Source organism: Cariama cristata, unplaced genomic scaffold (assembly GCF_000690535.1).
Source record: "Cariama cristata isolate BGI_N322 unplaced genomic scaffold, ASM69053v1 scaffold373, whole genome shotgun sequence".
Taxonomy (NCBI): domain Eukaryota; kingdom Metazoa; phylum Chordata; class Aves; order Cariamiformes; family Cariamidae; genus Cariama; species Cariama cristata.
The window spans coordinates 17,000-39,872 of NW_009606405.1; the positions used below are offsets into that span (position 1 = coordinate 17,000).

The 22,873-nt window shown below is 37.1% G+C and overlaps 1 protein-coding gene across 1 annotated transcript in view; it reads left to right on the plus strand.

Annotated features, from left to right (window-relative positions):
• STK24 (serine/threonine kinase 24) overlaps nt 1–22,873 on the plus strand; it is a 31,703-nt gene that overhangs the window by 7,734 nt on the left and 1,096 nt on the right. The window contains exons 2-9 of the mRNA XM_009696324.1: nt 2,887–2,943; nt 5,944–6,052; nt 6,168–6,325; nt 12,941–13,126; nt 13,385–13,530; nt 15,799–15,922; nt 16,867–16,935; nt 20,874–21,010. Coding sequence (XP_009694626.1) covers nt 2,908–2,943; nt 5,944–6,052; nt 6,168–6,325; nt 12,941–13,126; nt 13,385–13,530; nt 15,799–15,922; nt 16,867–16,935; nt 20,874–21,010 — 965 coding nt within the window. The 5' untranslated portion in view covers nt 2,887–2,907. The remainder of the gene's footprint in view (nt 1–2,886; nt 2,944–5,943; nt 6,053–6,167; nt 6,326–12,940; nt 13,127–13,384; nt 13,531–15,798; nt 15,923–16,866; nt 16,936–20,873; nt 21,011–22,873) is intronic.

A 22,873-nucleotide genomic window follows, 5' to 3' on the forward strand; every position in this document is an offset into this window, starting at 1 on the left:
CATATGGCCCCAAGCAGTTGATGATGAAAGTTTCAGGAGCAAAGACTGAGCAAACCGGGAAAAGAACAAAAAAGGATAAAGGATGATTTAAAAGACTATGAATTATATAATTTAGTTGTGTAATTCTGTTACACGATTGTGTAACTATGTAATTAAAATTAATGTTTTAAGTTATTAAGATATTCTTAAACATAATTAATGTTAATAATTTTCTGCTACCTCTAATTTCTAATTTTCAGGTGAAGAATTTAGTAGGTAGTTTTATGGAGAACTTCTCTTTGGGGAAATTGTATCTTATTACAAGGTGTTAACTCTTTAAATCCATGATAGAAAAGAGAAGATGCATCTCTTGCTGACTTCTTGGTGTTTCGTTTTTATTGTTGTTGGTTTGGTTTGTGGGGTGTTTTTTTCCGTTTTTCAGAGTATCAAGGAGTTCATTTGCCCTACCTTGTTCTTTCCCACCGAGGCATTTACATTGAAATAAAAAATACTGATACAGTTGACATGTTTATGTTTAAATTACTATTAAAATTAAATGTTAATTTTGCAGACACACAAAAGTTGAATATTCAGGGAATTTCATGCAGCTTTAAGAGGCGTTAATCAGGCTGAAGCAAAATATGTATATAAAATTTTGATCGAGTTTAGGAAGATTTCTGAAGATGAAATGATTTACTATAAGGCACCTCTCAGAAGCATACTTCTTCTGGAACTGTTAGGACCTGGAGCCTCGAAGGGATGGGCAAAGTCTGAGACCCTCTTAGCAGCGAATGCAGTATTTCAGTACTATAAGGGGCTCTGTCAGGATGAGCAATATTTCTTGGAATATCTGTGGAGTCTGCAGAAAGTAAGCATTGTCAAAATGCTCTATGTAGATACTAAGATAGATTATATTTTAAAATTACTTTTTCTCCCTAAAAAATGTCTTCCGACTCTTTTAAAACATTTTTATCAAGACTGTGCTTGTCAAATAATACTAGTTGACTCCTGAAGAAGGATATGTAAATTTAGCTGGATCTGTGTGTTAAAAATAGTGGATGATGAAGGAACTCTAAGCCAGGGTCTTACCTAAAAATAGTACAATTTGTATAACTGGAGGTAGGTGGGGAGGGCTGCGTGCATTTACCTACAGAAGGTGCAGTCTGAGACCAGGGAGAGGACCGGTGCAGGTGGAATTACAGCTGTAATAATGACTAAAAGGCTGAAGTGAGTACTAGAGGTTAAAGTTTTCTAATCCCTCAAGGGATTTCAAGAAAGTTATGTTCTACAACACATTTATCACTTTGCTAAACATTTTAATTCATCTTTATAGATGAGTATTCAGAGTCTTACCTCCCCTGGCTGTGAGCTGTTGCTTCTAGGTGAAGTTTTATTTTGCAGGATAAAGTAAGTTGTTGCAATTTACGTGCTGCGTGCTCTGAGAGACCCCCACGTTTTAGCGCTAGAAGTGTCGTGTTTGATACATAGAGTTAAAACTAACAAACCATAATATAACTTGATAATCATAAAAACTAGAACAAAACCCTCCATACGTTCCATGCAGCAATTTCTTTTGAATATCTAGCTCGTAGTTTATGGCCTTGCTTTAAAACATGCTTTAAGCCTGGTGCTACAAGGAAAACGTGGACAAACTGCTTCTGTTAGAGTATCTGGGAATAAGATGCTGCAAACAGTGGAAAGAAATGATTGGGTCCAGTCTCTTTCTTAGCATAGTGTAGTATATATCTTGTGTTAAACATTCCTGTAATATGTATCAAGCTTTCCCTTGAGAATATAGTAGCTTGATTTTTTTGTTGTTAGCTTTGATTTTACTAGCTAAAGCTACCAAATTGTTGTAGTAACCTTAAATAATCTGTATTAGTAGTTTGATTCATCTTTCTTGAACACAATTGTCCAAGATTCTATGCCATATATTAGATACATAAACATTAGTGGAAAAAACTTACTGATATTCTTCCTTAGGTCAGAGACTGATGACTGTTCAAGAAAATGAAACAACGCAGAGATGTGAAGAATAAATTTTAAATTAAATTCAACCTAGACAGGAGTCAGGTTTATTAAAGAAAATATTTTGAAGTATCAGGTGACATGTACAAATAAAGATAATCAACAAAAAACATTTTTTTGAAGGAAAGGAAATATATTTTATGTAATGTCATTATTATTTGGTATTCTGAATGTCTATAATCAAGAGTTTTAAAACATAAGTTTATTCTCCTCCATTTTCCTTGGGTGGCCCCTGTCTGTCTCTTTCTTGTCTCAGAAGACACTTTTGTGAAATGGGCTAAAGAATGTGATAAGAACAAGTAGGTGAGTGGCTTTTTGGAGTTAATGTGCTGGTGAACTTAGACTCACAATGCTTGTCCAGTTCTAGCTGGCATAAAGGCAAGAGGTTTCCTTCTGCTGTTTGACTCTCTTGTAGAGATTAAAGAGAAGTTTCTTCTTCCCTGGATACTGTCTATGTTCTAGTAGTATTAGTATCAGTACAAAAAAGAGGTACCGTGAAACGAGCTTGAGTGTGACATTAAGAGTATGCATCAGTTATTTGGAAGTAATGAACTTCTAATGTCTGTACCCTTACCCATTGGTAAATGTGAAGTAGCTTTCCTCTTGAACAGAATGAAACTTTATTGAACACACACCATTGTGTGAATAGCTTCTGACAGACTAAATTAATTCCTTATCAGATGGGACAAAAAGAATATATCTTAAAGAATAATCCAAAGATATTTTGGAGGAACAGCTATACCTTAGTGGTGTTTCAAAACTGTAGATTCTTTCTTCAGCAAAAAGAATGGAACAAGTCCCACTAACTTAACTGTTGTGGTTTTGTTTTGTTTTGTTTTTTTTGAAGTTAATTTTATTTTGGTTGTTCTTGTTTTGCAGGATACAAAATTATGGATAATAATGGAATATCTGGGTGGAGGCTCTGCCCTTGATCTAGTAAGTAAATTATGTATGTGTTTTGTTATTTTACCTCATGTGATTATTTTCCTATCTTATAATTCTGGAAACTGTAATATGTCATTTGGCTATGGCAATGTTTGCTTCCAGTAAAGGAGAAAAAGTCTTTGTCAATGCCAGAAAAATGTTATTTTCCATGAGGCAAGACTGGTTATTTGTATAGATGGAAGGGAACTAAGCAACATAATATTGGAAGAAGGATATAAACATCTTGGAATGCTAATCTTCAGTCAGCCAGAGAGCAGCAGTGGCTGAAAATATTTTTTTCTGTCTCTTAATTCTGCCACCACAACTAGTGTATGCATTTTAATGTATCTCTCTTCTCTCCCCCCCCCCAACAAACAAAAAAAAGTTTCCCTGTTTGATGTCTCATTGAAGTCTAAGTAGACAGAAACACAATTTAGGCTGGTATTAAAAAACACATTTCAAAGAAATAGGAGGAGCTGTGGACTCCCACAAGGGTGAAGAGGCCTTACAGAGAGCCCTGGATAGACTAGAGAGCTGGGCAATCACCAGCTGTATGAGATTTAACAAGAGCAAGAGTCACATTCTGCACCTGGAATGGAGTACCTAGTTTTGAATCATCATTCAAAAGGTTCAGTGCAGATTATGCTTTCTGTGACTGGATGCTGTCCATTCACTTTAGCTACTAAAAAGCCCCAACAAAATCACGCACCATCTTGTATTTATTGTGGATTTTAATAATACTATTAGAGAAATAAAAATTGATATTTTAAGTGTGTGAAAATTGTTATACCAATTGAGACGGAATGTGTCTGTAGCAGTGTGCTATTCTCAACTGGGACAATTAATAAATGCTTGAGGAAAGAGCAAAAGGAAAAAGGCCAGTGTAGAGGGATTCTGCTGGTGACATCCAGAAGACAGGAAGGGGTAGGAAATGCAGGCTTCCTGCAGTTGTGCTGCCATATTTTAATTATAATTACCTTTCGGAACCCGTTTATACCTTTAGTTTCCACATTCTGTTAGAATGAGTTCTGTGGCTGTGTAGAAATTGATAATGTTCCCCATAAAGATATGCTGAAAAAAGTTTATTTATCATTGTGATAGTTTTTTCCTGACAGAAGAACAATTAGAAACTGGATTTACTTTTATAAGTTAATTATTACTTTCTTTGTGCTTCAAAAAGCTATAAAAGAGCAGAAAGAAAACAGATGTTACCATATTTTCTTGTCTCTTTTTTTTTTATCGCACACATTTCACTTGTGTGATGACCACATGTTTATTCCCCAAGTTTGTTGCCTAGAAATAGTACAAAGTGTTTGGTCACATCCAAAATGTTATTTAAGAAATTGCACCACAGAACTGAAATCATCATGTAAGTGTATATTAAGCATCTTGTGTGTGCTTCATTCATTTTCAATTTATGTTCTGCTGCATGTTTTCCTAGTTCTAACATGCACATTATGGTTCTCAACTGGAATCCGGTAGGAGAACTCACACACTTTATCACGTTTCTGTACTCAAAGCAAGTCTGAATGGGAACCTTGAATTCCATGTTGGAAGTGTATACGTGTCGCGTTAACCTGGTGTTTTCTGCACTTGAATATGCACTGGCTGCTTTGAAAATCACACCTGACGAGAGAAAGTACATTTAATGCAATTCACATGTACATTATTGTTTGATTTTTAAGTATAACTTAGGTTTGTGGCTGAGGTACAAGTGCCAATATTCTTAGCCTTAGTCTGTTTTCACTAACTTCCTCCTCACTAACGTGAGCTAACATTTGACAAAAGAGGTTTTCCCCCATTAGATGTGCTGTATCATGTCATCAAGTCTTGAAATGGCGCTCACTAGCTGGAACAAAGCCTTGAGAATGTCTTAGTAGGTTTCAAGGAGTAGCAATATGATGTATATTATCAAAGCTAAAAAAAAGCAGAAAAGATTGTAAGTAAAGCTACAAAGGTAAAACAAATACATTGTCTGCATTACATGAAATCTTACCTCTGTTCCTACCTATCAGCTGAGGATTTCTGAGGGATGTAGTATTTAAATTTTTATCTGAAATTTTTTTTTTCTAAAATGCTTGCTTTCTCATGGAGCAAAGCTTCAGAGGTAAAACTTTTTAATTGTGTTTCAGTGACTGCTGTTGTGGAATAAACTAGAATACTGCAATATTTCCAATATTAATTGTTGTCCACAAAACTTCAGTGTGTCTCTCAAAATGCCCTTACTGGTTAAGAAACCTCTCTGTGTAGTGACCTTTCTCCAGTCTTTTTAGAGTTAGTGGCATTCTCACTTTTAGAATTTGTATCAGATGCAGAGAGCTCTGAGATCTTCCATCACTGCTGTTTCTTCTCATAAGAATTAAATTACTTGAACCTTTAATTCTAACAATTTGCAGATTTATACTTTTGTTTTTATATGAAAAAGTTAACTTTTAAAAATATGTAATGCTCTGTCAGCATAGCAGTTCGAGTTGTGTTTTAGAAACTTGCACAAAATCCCATGCAGTACATAGTAATAGGGTATGTGGTTGATGTGGTACCTTACATGCCTTAGTTTCTTGCTTAGATTTTCAGATTTTGATCCATATAGAGCCTGTGGAGTTGCACATCTAAGTTCAGTATAATGTTAATAATCAGATTACAGTGTAGATGCTTTTCAAAGCCACTGTATTATTTGTGACCTGACCACAAAGCAATAACTTGAAACTGTGTCTTTATGGAACCTTTAACAAATTTTAAAAAATGTTTTAGATAAATGAAGTATTTCTTTGTTGTTCATAAGGCCACTTAGTTTAGAACTATGTGTTTTTTAAAAGAATGTTCTGGGTTGTATCTCATGTTAACAAGTTGGCAAATTGGAAGTTTTGAGGTGTGACAGAAGGAGTAATTTCTTTTTATAGTCTTTTTATAGTTTCTTTTTTAGAGTTTTATATCTGTTCTCTCTGTTCCTCCTTTTTTTTATATGTATGTATACACACACACATAGATAAAAATATTTCTTGTGTCTCCTAGTTAGAACCTGGTTCACTCGATGAAACCCAGATTGCTACAATATTGAGGGAGATACTCAAAGGACTCGATTACTTGCATTCAGAAAAGAAAATCCACAGGGATATTAAAGGTAAATTGTTTTTTATTTCTATTGTAAGAATATTAGAAGAGCTCATGCAATATAACTGAACACCCTTGCAATGTCAAATAACTTAATTTCCGCTATTTCCTCTTCTTTATTCCAGCTGCTAATGTATTGCTATCTGAACAAGGAGAAGTAAAACTAGCAGATTTTGGAGTAGCAGGACAACTGACAGATACACAGATAAAGAGGAATACTTTTGTGGGAACGCCATTTTGGATGGCACCTGAAGTAATAAAGCAATCAGCATATGATTCAAAGGTAAGGTATTTCAAGGCATTAGCCAAAGTCCCTTCTAACTTCAATTACATAGGTTGGTCTTCAGAAGGTAGCTAATAATTTGGCTTTGTCTAGATGGGTGTACGTTTGGATGATACCTAGCAGCTAAAAGCTTTTGGTGAGGAAAGAAGCTTTCCTAATTTGTATCCAAACCTTAAGTTTCCTAGTGTATTAAACCCATCCATATGGCAAGAAATATTACAGTATTGACAAGTACATCCTGTCACCTTTTATCCTGCTCTATTGATGAGTATTTTTGATGGTTGTTTAAAAGTAGAAGAGAGCAAATGTATACAAAATGTTAATATGCTTCCACTTGCTTTTAGAAAAGAAATAGTCAGCAACACTGTTGAAGAATATGGATTTGGTGGGTGTGAAAGTGTTGTTTGAAAGTGCTAATATTCATCTGTGGAAGCATGTGCTGCATAGCCTATGCTACTGTCTGACCATGTTCTTTTAGATATGCTGCACAGGGAGAGTTTAATGTTTAATATAGAATTTACTTATTTGTAGATATTTACATTACATGGGATTTTGATTTAGCAGAGTGGTACAGCAGTATACTGAAATCACAACACAAGCACAATATGTCAATTGTAATATACAGTTGGATCACAATAGAAATGTGGTTCTGATTACTGGTCTCCATATGCTGACCAGCATGGCGCTAGGTGTCCCCAGTTGCCAGGAAGCAATATGTGCATTGAAGCCAGCTCAAGCCCATTGCTTTTTTTCAAAGTTCATTTTGTTGGTTACTTGTTTTTTATACTTCTGTTAGGCTGAGCTACATACATACCTCCTTGCTGCTGCTCCCTTCTGCCTCCCCCGTGCTGATCTGGCTAGCTCAGTAAGACATTGCTCTACGGATTACATCAGGGAAGGCTGTTTGCGCAACCCAATGACCCACTGGTGCAGCTGTATATCTGAAACAAAGGTCACCCTCAAGTCTCACTTGTGTTGAGATAAGATCAGCTTGCTTTATGATAATTAGCAGTCGTTCCTTATGTTCTTCCCTGAGCTCGTTTTTCTTGCTCATCTTCTCTGATCCCCTTGTAGTGATTTGTTGTTTGGTCACATCTCCGTGCAATGAGACTGCTTGGTGACCTTCTTTCCACCCTTGTGCATGTGAGGAACTCGCCGATACTGACTCTGACCTAGACTGTTTCTAGTATTACTTCCTTTCCTATTTGATATCTTTGTGTAGAGAGGCTGTTAAAAAATAAGTAGCAGAGCTCTGGAGAGCCTCTAGAAGCTTAAATGACCCCAAAACCCCAGTTTGAAGGTTGAGAAACTTTTTTTTTTTTTTTGTGGATGATGGGGGGGTTTTGTTTGGTTTTGGTCTTGGGGTGTTGGTTGTTGGGGTTTTTTTTTTTGAGGTTTGACTTCTGGGGCCGCTCTTCACTTGGACAAAGCACGATTCACTCCTGAGGTTTTGAATTCTGGCTGTTTTAGTCTGCAATGTCATGTGAACATAAAAAGGCCTTGGATACTTGATCAGTTTCCTAGAAGGCCAAAATTCAAGTTTTGAATGAACTTTGAATGAAGTTTTGAAGTGATACTTGTTTGCATCTGTGAGCCTTTTGGCACTTAGAGACCAGATTAAATTGCACAGACAATAGTCTTGCTGTTGTTGTACAACCACCACTCGAGGAGGCCTGTTTATTTTGAGATAGTCTTGCGCGTATGTGAGAACGCGGACTTCCAAAGGCTAACCTCATATTCCTTCTGTAAGCTGGCTGTGCTTGAGAGATACTGGGCGGGACTGTCCTCTTTGTAGCTTAGTCCCAGTGAGGTCCACACAAATTCCATTCCAGTTGCTGCGTTACCCAGTTTTTTCTTTGCCCTGTTGAATCCTCTTGCTTCCCACATGCTGATGAGTTCCCAGTAAAAGCTTGAAAGTGCTCTGTAACACTACCTTGGGCACAGTTCACGTGCTTCTTTCACACAGTTCATCAGCTTCTTTCGTCATTTACTGTATGCCTTACACCAACTGTTAAATTGTTTTATTGCTCCTTTTCTGATTGGATTGGTATCTTTGCTCATGCTGACTGCTGAAATAGCACAACTGTGCAAGGCAAGCAAAACCTAAGTTATGACATAAACTTACTAACCAGGCTAAAAGAAGGCAGATGCGTCCTAAGGTCTAACATTGCTAGTTATTGCTATAAAGCTTAAGGTCTTGATTCAGCACTGTTATCGCTTGTCTTAATATTATGGGCAGTTGGTGGATTTCCTGACCATGACTTACACTATATGGTCAACAAAACTCATGCAAGAACTATTATTCCAGTATATTGATTTCCACTTGAAGCAGTTTTGGATACTAAGCTCTAGTATCTCTTCTGACTTCAGATATGATTCTGAGTTCACCATTCTGTCAAATACAGATTTCAGAATTGAAGAGACAAACTTCTGAGGGATTTCCTCATGTGAAACACTTAACACTGTTTTAACCAAAAGCATTTTATCTTTATTGTCTTTGCATTACTTTGTAATATTTCAACATTCACCTTAATGTCTCTTAAGATTGTGTAAAAGTAATGAATACTTAACAAAAGCTGTTGATTTTGACTATAGTCTTTATTTTTTTTTCCCAAACATATGTTATGGGAATGTATGTATGTAGTATCTTTTATCTTTTGTTAAGGTAGTGAAGCAGGTTTTTTTAATAGGTAAAAAATGTCTGCACTTTTGAAAAACGCTGTTTTAATTCAGGATTCGACAAATGCATACATCTTGTTTATTTTTGTTTTAAAATATGCGAAACTTAACAATATCAAACCAAGTCCAAATTTGTGTTCACAATATTGTCCTCTCAAAATTATGTGAGGCTTTTTGGACTGCTTTATGCATACGTGAGCTTTGTTTTCTTTAACTGCCATACAGAATTTGCCCGTTCCATTCTTGCTTTATTCAGTCCCATTCCCAAACTGTTTTGTGTCCTTAAGATATTCCTGTTATTCTTTCTCAGACCATGAATTGCAAGGTATGTTTACAAGGCATTCCAACACTTGTCTTTATTGCCTAAAAAAATAATCAAGGTATGTGATTTTCTACTTAGGTACTAAAATTTCAACAGCTTCTATGAGACTTTTGTAAATAATAATCCAGACTGATGTATTTGAGAACATAGGATTTCCAGATGACTTGTGTGAGAGAGTAAGTTAGCTATAACCTAAGATGGGTAATCTGAGAGGCATACTTGATAGCAAAAATTTCAACTTTATTTTTTGTTTTCCCTTGTAGTTTGGTTTTTAAAGCCCAAGTAATCCAAGGGAGTGATAAAATCTAGCTGCTAAAGAAACTATCAGCCATGGGGAAAAATAGTGAAATGTCCAAACATGACTATAGTCGTTATCTTAAAGCTACCACCTCTTTTTTAATTTCTCTTCCTTTTTTACTTATCTCTTCCCATGCCATTTATTTCCTTCTTCTCAAGCTATTTGTTCTTTGATGTAATGTTCTCATAGGATCTTTCCCTTCTTTCTAATTTCTGTTATTTTGGCAATAGTTCTTCTTCCTGTTTTGGTTCCTTTCTTCATCTGAAAGTCAGCATCTTTTCTTACCTGCCTCAGTTTTCCCATATCAAGTTCTGTCCTTTCTACTGTATAACTTCTAACAGAAAAATAAACATTTAATTTAAAAATATTTTTCTCTTACACATAACGTGCTTTCTTTGACTTACAAGAGCTTCAAAGTCAGACTAAATTTTACTACTCAGAATGGAAGAGGAAAGTCTTATGGCAGTACTGCAATAAATAGTAGTTACCAGTGACTTGCTGACTCTCGTCTGAACTTGGAAGAATAATTTTTGTTCAAGATTTGAAACTGTAAAAATTGTAACATGTGGTAAAACTTAGTAATGATAAAGTGTCGTTGCTTCTTAAGGTCATGCTTCTCCCTCCCCATTTGGAGGACTGATTAGCACTTGGTCTGGAGTTTCATTGTCACTGACAAGCGCACCTAGAAATGCCTAGTTGGATATGCATGCAATTGGTAGTTACATCCCTGGTTTGAGATCCTTTCTGATCTGCGAATGGAGAGGTTACAGCTCCAGAGGAATTTGGGGGGTTTATTCTTGATGCCTCCAACAGGAATGAGCTTCCAAAACCGATCTTGAACTTCAGAGTTCAGTGTGCAGCTGTGGTTTGTTGGACTTTTTTGTTCATTTTTGTGGAGAAAGGTCACTAGCACTAGAAGGTTATAAATATGAGGTAAAAAAAGGAAGTATTTATATATATGTGTGTGTACATGCATGTGAATATCTATGCACACATACACATATAAATTTGATTTTTATATGTATGGATACACACGCTCCATCTGTGACTGAAAGTCTGGCAGAAGAAAATCTTTCCATTTATATGGCTTTAACACATTCCTCTTGAGAAACTGAAATTCTTAGTAAATTGGAAATAATAATGCTCAGTTGTTAACACGAAGACTCATCTTTGCAGATGACATTTTTCTTTCATAACCAGGAAAAGCTTTCCTGCTAGAGGGAGGTTACTCACCATTATACTCCGACTTGAGGAGAGCTTAGCCAATAACGCTGTTACTAAGACAAATGAAACTCAGAGCTGATATGCTTATGCTGATATGCTTAGAGATGGCAGTTCTGTAACATGCGTTAACAAAATACCATTTCATAAATTCGATGGTATGCTAATTGACTCAGATTTTTTTTTTTTCCATACTGACTTGTAAAATCAGGTAACTAAGCTTTTAACATTAGAATACTGTCTGAACAAGGAAGAAGGAGCTTGTTTTTGGTCGGGCAATGTAGCTACGATAGTGGAATGGATGCCTGCATTGCAGCTATCGGCCTGTAGTCCTGTATGAGTTAGTCACAGATAACGTAGCGTATCAACTGAGCAGACAGATGGGTTAGAGTGGCACTTCGTAAGGACAGCAGTCATAAATGAAATCTCTACTCTATCCGGTACCTGGAAATAGGTCTGTTTACAGTGTAGCAAAGTTCCAGATGCTCTTTTTGGGAGTAAAACCAGACAGCTCACTTCAGATCTTTCCTGTTTTCCTGAGAATAAGTCTTTGTTCTGCTTTCACTTCTTCAAAAGAAACAGAAAAAACAAAACATAAATATTTTAAATTGAGATCTTGTTCTTTGGAGCAGAAGTTTCTGTGAATTTTTTTTCTTTCACCTTTCTGAGGGGTTTATTCATCCATTCTTTTGACTTTTACATCTGTTATTTCAGCAGAACATAGAGAATGATGATGCATTACTTCATATTACTTCAGGCAGATTTGGCAACAGGATTTAAATCTAGGGAGACAGCGTTCCCTAGGAAGAGTAGCACATTTTGATGATGAAAACCTATGAAACAAATATTTTTAAATAATCTTCCCTAAAAACCTAATAGGCATATTGTGGCATCCAGTAACAATGTGAATCCAACTTGTCAATGAAATTAAGCGGTAGCAGATCTAGGACTGATCTCTGCATTACTTGATTTGTCCCTCAAACTTGGCAGTGAGCCTTTGGATCTGCATTTTGCATGTGCGTGACTTAAAGAAGTTTGATTTAAATCAGGCCTTCTTGGCCTACAAGACATGCCTCACAGGAGAAGGTCTACAAAGCAGATCAGGTAGAAAAGTGCTACTTGGACCAAATACTTAACTGGTTGAAATACTGGGTTGAAAAAGTTGGATAATACCGTTGGAGACTGCATTTCTGTAGTCTGTGAATAAGAATATTATATAAGACAGTGTTAGACCCCAGGAAAATGATATTCTAATGTATATACAACCATAAAATGGTTGTACTAGCTGATGCTTGTTGAAGAAAAACCTTGTGCATGTTATAACATTTTCCTTTATGCCAATATTTGAATCTTGCCCCGTATTTACATTATGTACTTGAATACGGTGGATAAAATGCTAGTTTATAACAACTCTACCATAACTTTTTAAAACTACTTTATGCTGTAGAGTAAAACCAACCAAAGATCTCTGTGTACTTTGTTTTATGTGATTAACCACGTAAACCAGACCATGATAACAAAACCAACGTACATATGAAATTATTTACAGTGAAGGTTTAAAATCTACCTTTGCAAGTGTGCTGGTTTTGGCTAGGGTAGAGTTAAATTTCTTCACAGTAGCTGGTATGGGGCTGTGTTTTGGATTTTTTGAAAAGTGTTGATAATTCAGGGATGTTTTTGTTATCGACAACTGACCCCAACTGACCCAAGGGATATCCCATACTGTATGGCGTCATGCTCAGCGATAAAACTGGGGGGAACGTGGGCTGGGGGTGTGCTGCTTGGGGCCTGGCTGAGCATCGGTCAGGTCACGGTGAGCGATTGTTTTCATTTGCGTTACTCGTCTTTCTTGGGTTTTATTTCTCTCTTTGTTATTTTCATTTTCATTACAATTTTAAATTATTATTTAATTTTATTTCAATTATTAAACTGATCTTATCTTAACCCACGAATTTTCTTTTACCCTTTCAATGGAGAGGGGAGTGAGCAAGCGGCTGCGTGGTGCTTAGTTGCCAGCTGGGGTTAAACCAGGCCAGCAAGCAACACTGTTTCTTCTCTTTCTCCAACCTAATCTTAAAAGCATTGTTTCTTACAGGCAGATATCTGGTCATTAGGCATAACAGCCATAGAACTTGCAAAAGGAGAGCCACCTCATTCAGAATTGCATCCAATGAAGGTTTTGTTCCTCATTCCTAAGAACAATCCACCAACGCTGGAAGGAAACTTCAGTAAATCCCTCAAAGAATTTGTTGAGGCCTGCTTAAACAAGGACCCAGGCTTTGTGAGTTTCATCTGTTTGTCAGCTTATAGTAGAGAACTCGACTAGTTTACATGAATTACATGAATAAGTGCAGTTCAGCTTTCCTAATTATGGGGCAACATATTCACCAGCATCTATCTTTTTTTTTTCTTTGATACTGTATATATTAAAAAATCTCATTTGTGTCTAGACTGAAGTCTGGATTTCTTAATCTTTATAGTGAGTCACTTAACACTCTCAAGCGCAGTAAAAAATTTTTTTTATGTTTTTTTTTTTAAGAGACCTACTGCAAAAGAGCTCTTAAAACACAAATTTATTTTACGAAACTCAAAGAAAACTTCCTACCTGACTGACCTTATTGATAGGCACAAGAGATGGAAATCTGAACAAAGTCATGACGACTCCAGTTCTGATGACTCGGATACGTAAGTTTGAGTTTGTAAAATATCCTTTGTAAATATAGGAGCCAAGTAGGTATTTTTAGCACATATATTCCTGTGTTCTGTCATTTACAGCTTTTCAGCTTAGCAGCCTTGGTAAACTAATGAAATCTCAATTTCAGTATTACAAGGGATTTTGCGCAAATAACAGCCACTGAGAACAATTCCTCTGGCCCATTCTGTACTACCTTCTGTTTTAGGTAGGGTCTTGGGTCTTTCCTAGACATAAGGCCAACTCTTACTCCTCTTGTGCAAGCGGAAGGTAGGCCTCACCCTGCACGGCCAAGTAGCAGTGTGCACATGGCCACCTAAGGAGGGAAGTTGTCTCCATGGTGGCAGATTGTCCCTCGTTTTGGCTGTCTGAGCAAACAGGCAGAAGCATATCCTTGCATAGAAGAGAGGATTAGGGGACAGTGCTTCTGTGATAATGGGGTTTTGGGGTACAAATCATATTACCTAGTGTTTTTTTTAATGAGTTATTTTCCGCCCCCTCCCCCATCCTTCCAGGAAGGTTCAGCCATTACAGCATGATTGTCATGAGATGTCAAATTATTTATTGAAAAAGGAAAAGTGTTGTAAATATTTCCAGATTTCTTTCCCTTCCAGTTTTTACTTCTCTTCATCAAATTTTGATGGAGCTGTTCAATAGATTCATGAGTTGGTTTCCTTAGCAAGCCAAGTTACAAATAGTTATGACTCAGTTAAAAACTTAACTTGGTTAGTCAAAAAGTAATTTTGAAAATAGTGGATATCATCAAATTACACACTTTTGAAAACCAAGTGAAGGGATTGCCACAATTTATTCACAAATGGATTAAATTCCTCGTAATAAAGAAAACACAACTATTTTCTGGAATTCCAGTCTGTGTGCTAATGGCAGGCATCAGGCTGGTTATGATTTCTTGGCTGCCATTACAGCTGTCCTACATTATTAATGGCTTCATGCCTTCCAGTGATCACAGTTACAGCCCAAAACCAGGTCTGAAGGTAAAGTACTCGTCCTAAGAGTGGTCTCAGATCAGTTACGAACTGAACTCTGAGGTTACAGTTCATTGTTCCTGTGGAGTATCAAACCAGCTTTGATTAGCTTGGCATAGGAGAGTAGTGGAACTAGAATGGTTACTGGGTGCTTGTGAGACAATTTAATGTTATGTCTAAGCCTGCTTTTCCTCCTCCTCTGCTTCCACAGCAGCCCTTGTATTAGATGTGGTAAAAGGGTGAGTTGATTTGGCATGCTGGAATACTAACTTCCCAAATCGATAAATATCTTTCTGTTGGAGCAACTTACTAGACCTAAAGTATACAAGGAAGGTAGACTTACCTCTTTCAGTGACAGCCAGAAGTTCGATGTGACTTCATGCAGAAATCTTGGAGAATTTCCTTACACTGATCACATGCTTTTTGACCTGATAGGCTGCGCTAAATACTTTTTGTACAATGGCCACTAAATGCTCTTTTAGTTGGTGGTTTTCTTGCAAATCACTCCTAATTCACAGATCAGAAAGACATTAACTTAGAGAAGAATATTTATGGTAGTGAGAGGAGAAATGTAATGGAGTGACTGATTACTTTGAGCATAAGTATTTTTGGTTTTTTAACTTAGCAGGAGTTATAGGAAAAATTACTATGCTGTCCACAAAAAATGAGGCAAAACATTGATTTATGGTGATGTAGTTTGTTAAAGCCATTCTGTATCTGTACTTTTTTAGCGAATTTTTTTTGAAGTGGGAAATCTACCTTGCTAACAGGCTGGGGATGAACTGGTCTTTCTGGAAGATATTCTAAGCTAGCATCTTAGCTGTTTCTCTAGGCAAAAAAGTGAATTAAGTCTTCCGATTTTTTTTTTTTTCTCCCTTCCCTAATGATTTGAGGTACTCTGCTAAAGCCAGTTTTCAGATAGCAATAAAACACTTCATGTTACTTGTTTATGTAACTTGTGAAAATGTTTTATATTTATGAAAATATTTATGAAACTTGTGAAAATGTTTTCAATATCTGTAATGCCTCTCTTTCTTTTTGAAGTTAATTTAACATTTAGTGAAGTATCTTGGTTTCATTTTTTTAATTTCTTCAAAAAGATAAATTACATTACTTTTCATACTTGTCTTTGTACTTATTGGCTTGCACAATAGAATCCTGATTTTGGTTTTGACTGTTGTTTTTGTTTAGCATGTATATTGAATGAACATGGACAACAAGGTGTGGGTAATAAAACTGTTTGGTTTTTTTTTTTCTTTTTCCCCTCCCTTGAAGTGAGCCAGATGGCCAGGCTTCAGGTGGGAGTGATTTAGGAGAGTGGATCTTTACAATAAGAGAAAAAGACCCCAAGAATCTAGAGAATGGAGCAGCCCAGCCTTTGGAGTTGCAAAGAAATAAGGTGCTCAAAATATTCAGTGTATTATACAAGGAGATCATTCTTGCTTTAATAATTTAGTGGAGTGACTTTTATTTTATATCTTTAAAAGTGTTTAAATTTTAAAACTTCCAGAACTTTTGCTATAAATATATATTCTACAGTTGCCTTTCACAAAATGTTTTGAGTAAATCTTGAAGTTTGGGTATTCTGTAAATGTGTCTGTTTTCTGTAGTTTGTAAAATATGTACCAAAATATTTCTGTAGTTTGTGAAATATTACCACTAGAGGAAGACGAGGCAATATTTTATTTTTAAAAATCTTCCCTCTGTAAAGTAAACTTAAACCAGTACAGTAGAAAGCTGGGCTGGGGTTTCGGGGAAGGCATTTTGTCTTTTAGGAAAAAAGGCTACAACGTAGCAGGGAACAGAATGTGCATGTGCTCAAAAAAAAAAAAAAAAGCCAACCCAGAATAAGGATGTTTAGGAGCTGCTCCATCGTATTTTCTGCAGCCTGTGTGGCGAGGACATGTGGTTGCTATCCTGGCTCCCAAAATTCTGTGTATGTGCTCTTATCAGAACTGGAGAAATACAAGAAAAATATTGTGCCATATAGGAGGAACCTAGTAAATATCAGCATGGCTATGATTTACTACATGCTCAGTAGGACTGTGGGTTTTTGGGGGCTGTTTGGTTTTTTTGTGTGTGGGTTGTGAGGTTTTTTGTGGTTTGTTGTTGTGTGGTGTTTGTTTTTTTTTATTTTATTTTGAGCTTGGATGTATTTGAGGTGCCGCAGCTCAAATTTTAATTCAGCCTCCGTTTTCCACAGTGCTTTGGAACAGTCTGTTGTAGAACATTTTTCGTAAAGTGTGACATGTTGGATCTATTTTTTCTGTAATTAGAAACAGAATACAACGAGGATGCTTTTTTTCAGAAATAAAAATGGTCAGAATTTTGTTTTCTTTAAAGGAAAAGGATATCCCAAAGAGGCCTCTATCCCAATGCCTGTCTACTGTTATATCCCCTTTATTTGCAGAGGTAAGTTATTGCTTTAAAACTTAACAATTCCAGGATTTATGTCTCTGAAAAATAGAAAAACATGAGGAATGACACCTAAGGCTCCTACAACCCATTTGGAACTTGATGTGTTACAGTTTTAGCTGTACTTTACTTTCATGCCTGTCTGCTTTTGAGATCTTTGTTTTGCTTCTGACAATAATTCATATGCATGGTAGCAACATCAACCATGCTAGCCTAAAGCAATGAACATGAAAAACGAAAAGATACGTAAATGTTTGGATTACAGCATTCCATTTTTTGACGCTGCTTTATCTCTTTATCTGCCATTTTATCTGTTACAAATTTCAAGTTCTTCAGTGTTCCAAGATATGGCTGTGGACCAGATCAGCAAGAACTTAACATTCAAATTTCAGTGTTGAAAACTGTATTTTGTTCCCATTCTGAATTTTATATTTTTTCTATATTTGTTTTTTCCAAATACTTAAAAAGAACTTTTAAAAAAATCATAAAAGGAAGCCAGATATTTATGAAGATGTGATTATTTTAAAAAGTTGATCGAACTCTAAGAAACAAAACCTCCCCTCTCACCCTAGCTTTGATATGAAATTTTTTTATTTAAATAATGATTTCAATCATTGTAACTGTTACATAAATAAAGTTAGAGAAATTGTTCTAATAAAAGGATGTTGTCTTAATTTTGTTCTAATGAATAAAGTCCTACTTCAGAGGATTACTATCGTATTTTGCATGCTGCTCATTAAGAATATCGAGTGCAGTAAAGCAATTAAACTTATTTAAAGGGGGTGACCTGTGTATTGGTTATTCAGACTCCAGTATTAAGTCAGGCTGTCATTCTCCTATGTAAAGTGGAGAAACACTTTGAACAGGGATTTTTTTGGCATTTTCCATTGCAGTTCTTTATGTATTACGAACTTGCTTGCCTCTGTCTGAGGGTTTTCTTTCAGGTCCCTACCCTTCCATCTACAAAACTTTTTTCTGGTTCCTGTGTATCTCCTTTAGGTCTTCCTTCTCCTTTTCCAATACCAGGCATGATATAGGTCCTGCATCCACTGTCTTCCACACTCCATCCGCCATTTTAATGCTTTGTTTATTTTTCATTTTCTCTCCACTGTGCCCTTTATTTTACCTGTCTTCTAGATATCTCTGCTCTGGGTTCTTCTTTCCTATAGTATTGCTACCTAGTTGCTGTGTCATTCTTTGCTTTTCTTCCTTCCTTCCCATTTTCATTTTCAAGGCCATTCTTTTAACTGCCACTTGCTGATCCCTGTGGATATATGATTCCCCTAGCACTGCTGAGCAACACAAACAGTTTTCACTGCAGTCCTTAAGATTGCCATTTACTTTCACCTCTAAAGCACGTAGAAGCTATGGAAGAATTTTTTCATGACACACTTGTTTGTTGTATCTTTTCATCCTATGGGAGAAGACTCTTGGTCTGGTATCTGCTGTTTGGTTCCTACTTTAGACTCCGCTTCCATGCAACTTCTGGTGGCTAGCCACAACTTTCCCAAACTGTTCCAGAATCTCAATTGCAGTGTTTCCCTTTTTCTTAAGGGCATGGCTACTGTCTGTGCTGTCTGGAGGAAACTTATGTTACATTTTCAGTGTTCCATTTGTTAGCATTCAAACCACAGATATCTGCACCTTCAGGAATTGTTGCTGGCTGTGTTAGTCCATGGAACTCTTCCAAAAAGAACAAAGCTGGCCATTCAGAGCTTTTTGACATCATGGAGGCTTCAAAGCTTTTATCACAGGAGACAGGTGCTGTCCCTAAGTAATCTTACAGAAGATTGTGCTCTGCATCCTTCTCCTTCAGTTGAACTCTGATACAACTTAGGAGCCTTGGCTGAAGAGGCTTGCTTAGCTATGGGGCCCTGCTGCTCTGTGTTGCCGGTAGTAATCTGAAGCTCGGTGCACTTCAGCAAAGCAATTAAAAGAGCAAACAAAGTGAACACCCAACCTCAAACAAAACAAACCCCACAGACTACAGAAAACCACACACACCCTGAAAATGAATAAAGTTGTTGTGCTTGTCAGTTCTTTGTGATCTTCAGTGACCAGCTACCACCCTGAAGTGGTTTGTTTCTCCTGAGCAGAGGCCACTGGCTGAATACTGCATGCGGTGACTCATTCTAGGTTCCTTTTTGAAGGCAGGAGATCTGGAGGTGTCCTCTGTTGTAATGTTCACACTATTATTTACTTCTATTGTCTTGTCCTCAAGCTGGGACTTCCTAGTTCAGACTAAGAAGGGGTTAATTATTACTGGGAAAAGAAAAGGCATTTGCATTTTCCTGTTACCTGTGCTTTCTATGCAAGATCTCACTTGAGCATCCTGGATGTAATGAAGAGAGAACACAAGCGGCAGCCAAAGAAGAGTGCAGAAGCCTTCCTGTTGCTGTGGTTGTACCTCAGCTGTTTTATACACACACAGTCCTCCTGATTTCCTTTTGTTGCGACCCAAGTTACGCTCAGGAGGGTGCCCTAACATCGCTAAATGTTGAACTAGAACAATGATTATTTCCTTTATGTTTTCACTTGCAAAACTCTTGATTACTTTTTATAGAAAACCCTTTCCTCTATGATAATGGCAACTCTTGAATGGTAGTTCCTGACACCTGCTGAAAGTTCACTTCAGAAAGTGTTGGAAGGCTGCTTTAATGCTTGGACATCTCTGAAGAACTTCAGTGCCACTTTGTTCCCTCTGGCATGTCTTGTATTACACTGAACTCAAAATTGTCTTGGTCTATTAATTCTGCTTCCTGCTGCTTTCTGGGGATCATGCTTATTCCACGTGACAATTCCCTGTGCTATACTTAAGTAGGGCCAAAAGTGTACACATGGCCTCATTATATCCCAGAAAGCAGCACAAACTTTCCATTTGTTCAAGCTAAGCTTCCTTCATTACTGGCAGTAATGACATAAAGGCAGACTGGCTATAGGTCCAGCATTCAGAGACGATTCCTAAATTAATTGAATAATTTGTAGAGAAATATGTAGAAAAATACTGCACTGTTTTTCAGTTCTGTGTAACAAACTCTTTGGTCCAAAGCACTTGTAAGCCCAGTCAGCTTCCAACAGGAGTATTTTTTTTCACCAGTGGTTTTTTTTGTTTGCTTGGTTGGGTTTTGTTTTTTGTTTGTTTTTTTTTTCCTCCTGAGAAATGACTTTCCATCCTTCTTAAGAGGATGCTGCAAAGCAGCTCTTGACGACAGCTGTAGTGATAAGCGTGGAGAGAAACTTGTAAATGCAGACATCTAACCTGCTGGGGAAAATCCAGTCCCTGAAAGAAGGCCATGCCTTCATTCACCCTCGCTACTAGTAACATGACATTTTCTTCCAAGGAAGGCCAGACACTGCTGAGATTTTTTTGGAATGCTCTTTAGTGAGTTCTGAGAAAGCAAGCATTATATCAGCCATTCTCAGCATGTTATACCAGCTCCTACCTAAGCAAAACACTGAGACCTTCCCTCTCAGCTCTCGACTCCTGCCTAATAATGGAATCCTTTGCTTCAGAGGGAAGATAAGAGAGTGCTCAGGGTGAAAACATTTTCTAACAGTGCTTGCACAAGTGCACCTGCAGTGTGTACGTATATATACTAAGGTTAGCGTGTATAAGCAGCACATCTTGAAACTGATCAGCTACAGGTGAATAGTGCATCTTTCTTGGGATACTTTGGTGTAATTTTTGAATGCGATCACACTGAAAAGAATATGTGAATAAGTGAAGACTTGTGAAGATGAATGACATCCTGATAACTACTGCAAAGACTAACTTCAGGATGAAAAAGGTCTTCAGGGTGTGAGGGTGTATAACGAAAGTCAAATCCTGACATTGTGAACACTCGTGGTCACTTCCTAACAAACTTCACATTATATTGTTTATAGAAATATTTATTATTGTCTTATTAATATATCTCTTCCTGTTATTCTTTCAGTTGAAAGAGAAGAGTGAAGTGTGCGGTGGTAACACAGATTCCATAGAAGAACTAAGAAAGGCTATTTATTTAGCTGAAGAGGCTTGTCCGGGCATTGCAGATAACATGGTGTCACACCTTGTGCAGAGGCTTCAGAGGTAATTAAACTATTTCACTAAGGGTTACAGAAAATTACAGATCTGATTCTACAAATATTTGACTAGTGTTAAATTGAAAGAGTTAATTTCTGTTTATAATAGAGGAAAACCCCACTTGTGCTTATAGTTTGTACAATTGTGTTTGCTTAGTAGAAAAAAACCTACTGGTATCAGCAGTTCTAATTTCTAGCTTCAGGTGATAGCCCATATGTACGTTCATCCTGTTGGTGTGCATATTGTGTGTCAAATGAGACTGGACAGCCTTTTCCCTTTGCGGTTCCTATAAGGGACAGTCACAATTTCTTAGTGTCTGGATGTATGTTGCAGAGTATGCCCTGTGTCACTCTTAATTTCTTTTACCTGCTTTGATAAATGGACTGTTCAGTTAGTTTGTGTTTTGTTCAGTTACACAGTAAGTGGTTCCTTGTTCGTTCATTAAAGATAGTCTGTAATGGCCTTTTGGTGCTACCTCCAAAACAAACATTTTTATTGCTTCAAAAGGCCAAATTTTATAAGAGGTTTTCTGTCTAGGTTAGGAACGTATTCTTAACAAATGCTCAGTTTGCTGTTCCTTTAAGTGCTATATGAGAAAAGATCAGGGGTATAAATTTCAGAATTACTGCTTGAAGAGGCTTTAAATGCAACCTTGAATCCAGTAGCCACAGCTGTTGTGAATCAACACCATCCAGGTTGGATTGTACTAGAAAAAACCCATGGCAATGACTAATTATGGACTGCTACCTTGAAAAGATCACCCTGTGCAGGTGCCTGCCTTATACTGTCTCTTAACCACAGCTTGGTAAAGTTTAAGAATTCACATCTCTGAAGTTAAAGCAGAGGCTTGCCAGGCTGATACTTGGTCATTCAGTGAAAATCAATGCCAAGAAATCTGCAAGCAATCATGTTTCTTGCTTTCTGGGCTGTTAAGGATGAAGCCCAGTCAACATCTCTAGAGCTAAAAGGTCACTTCTTGATGCCAGAGGTCCCGAATCTCCTTTCAGTTGATCCTGGCAGGCTTGAAAGAGTTTCTGGAGCTTCCATCTCAGTTTGTTTCCTTTACATGTCCCAAGACTGACCCCAGTCTTTCATCATCCCAGTGTTCCAGTATCAAGTTTCTATCAGCCCGGTACAGGGCCTTTCTGGAACTGGGAACCTCAAAGACTTTTGATGCGGTAATTGAAGCTGAAAACGACCATGTGGAGATAGGCTTCCCACTAGGCACTTCTTTTGAGGATGCTGGAGATGATCTTACTTGTTCCTGTTTCGACAGCAACAGTCATCGTTTTTGTCCTAGGAGATAGATTTCAGAACCCTTTATATACCTATTTGGCATTTTGTTTTTCTTCTGTTCTGCTTCCTTGGACTATTGCTGTTTTTCTTGGTCGTAATGTCTTACAACGGTGGAGACAGGCACTTCATTTTCTTTGATGGAGAGAAAGAAATATCTGTAGAGAATTTTTGTTGATGGGTCACATCTGGGTGAACTTCCTCTTATTCCAGGTATGATATTCAACTAGTATGTGATCGTGACTAGCACTCCATCCAGAAAGTGAATGAAAGAAATGAACGGCACAATCCCCTCCCCTAAAAAGGAGTTTCAACCATTCCATAGCTTAGTAGGTATCCTTCATGGATAAAGCTGTTTTTGGAGCTAGTCAGCTTTAAAAAGATAGTTGCTTCTTGTTTGACTACTACAAGAAATATACTGTGTTACACCATGAAGTCACTCATTGTATCCACTTACAATATCCTCTACATTTGGTAGCTCACTACTGAAGATGGCTCTTCAACAACATTTCCAATGAGATTTTGATTCCCCTTACGATTGGTTAAAACTGGATTTCCCAAGTTTGAATGGATTAG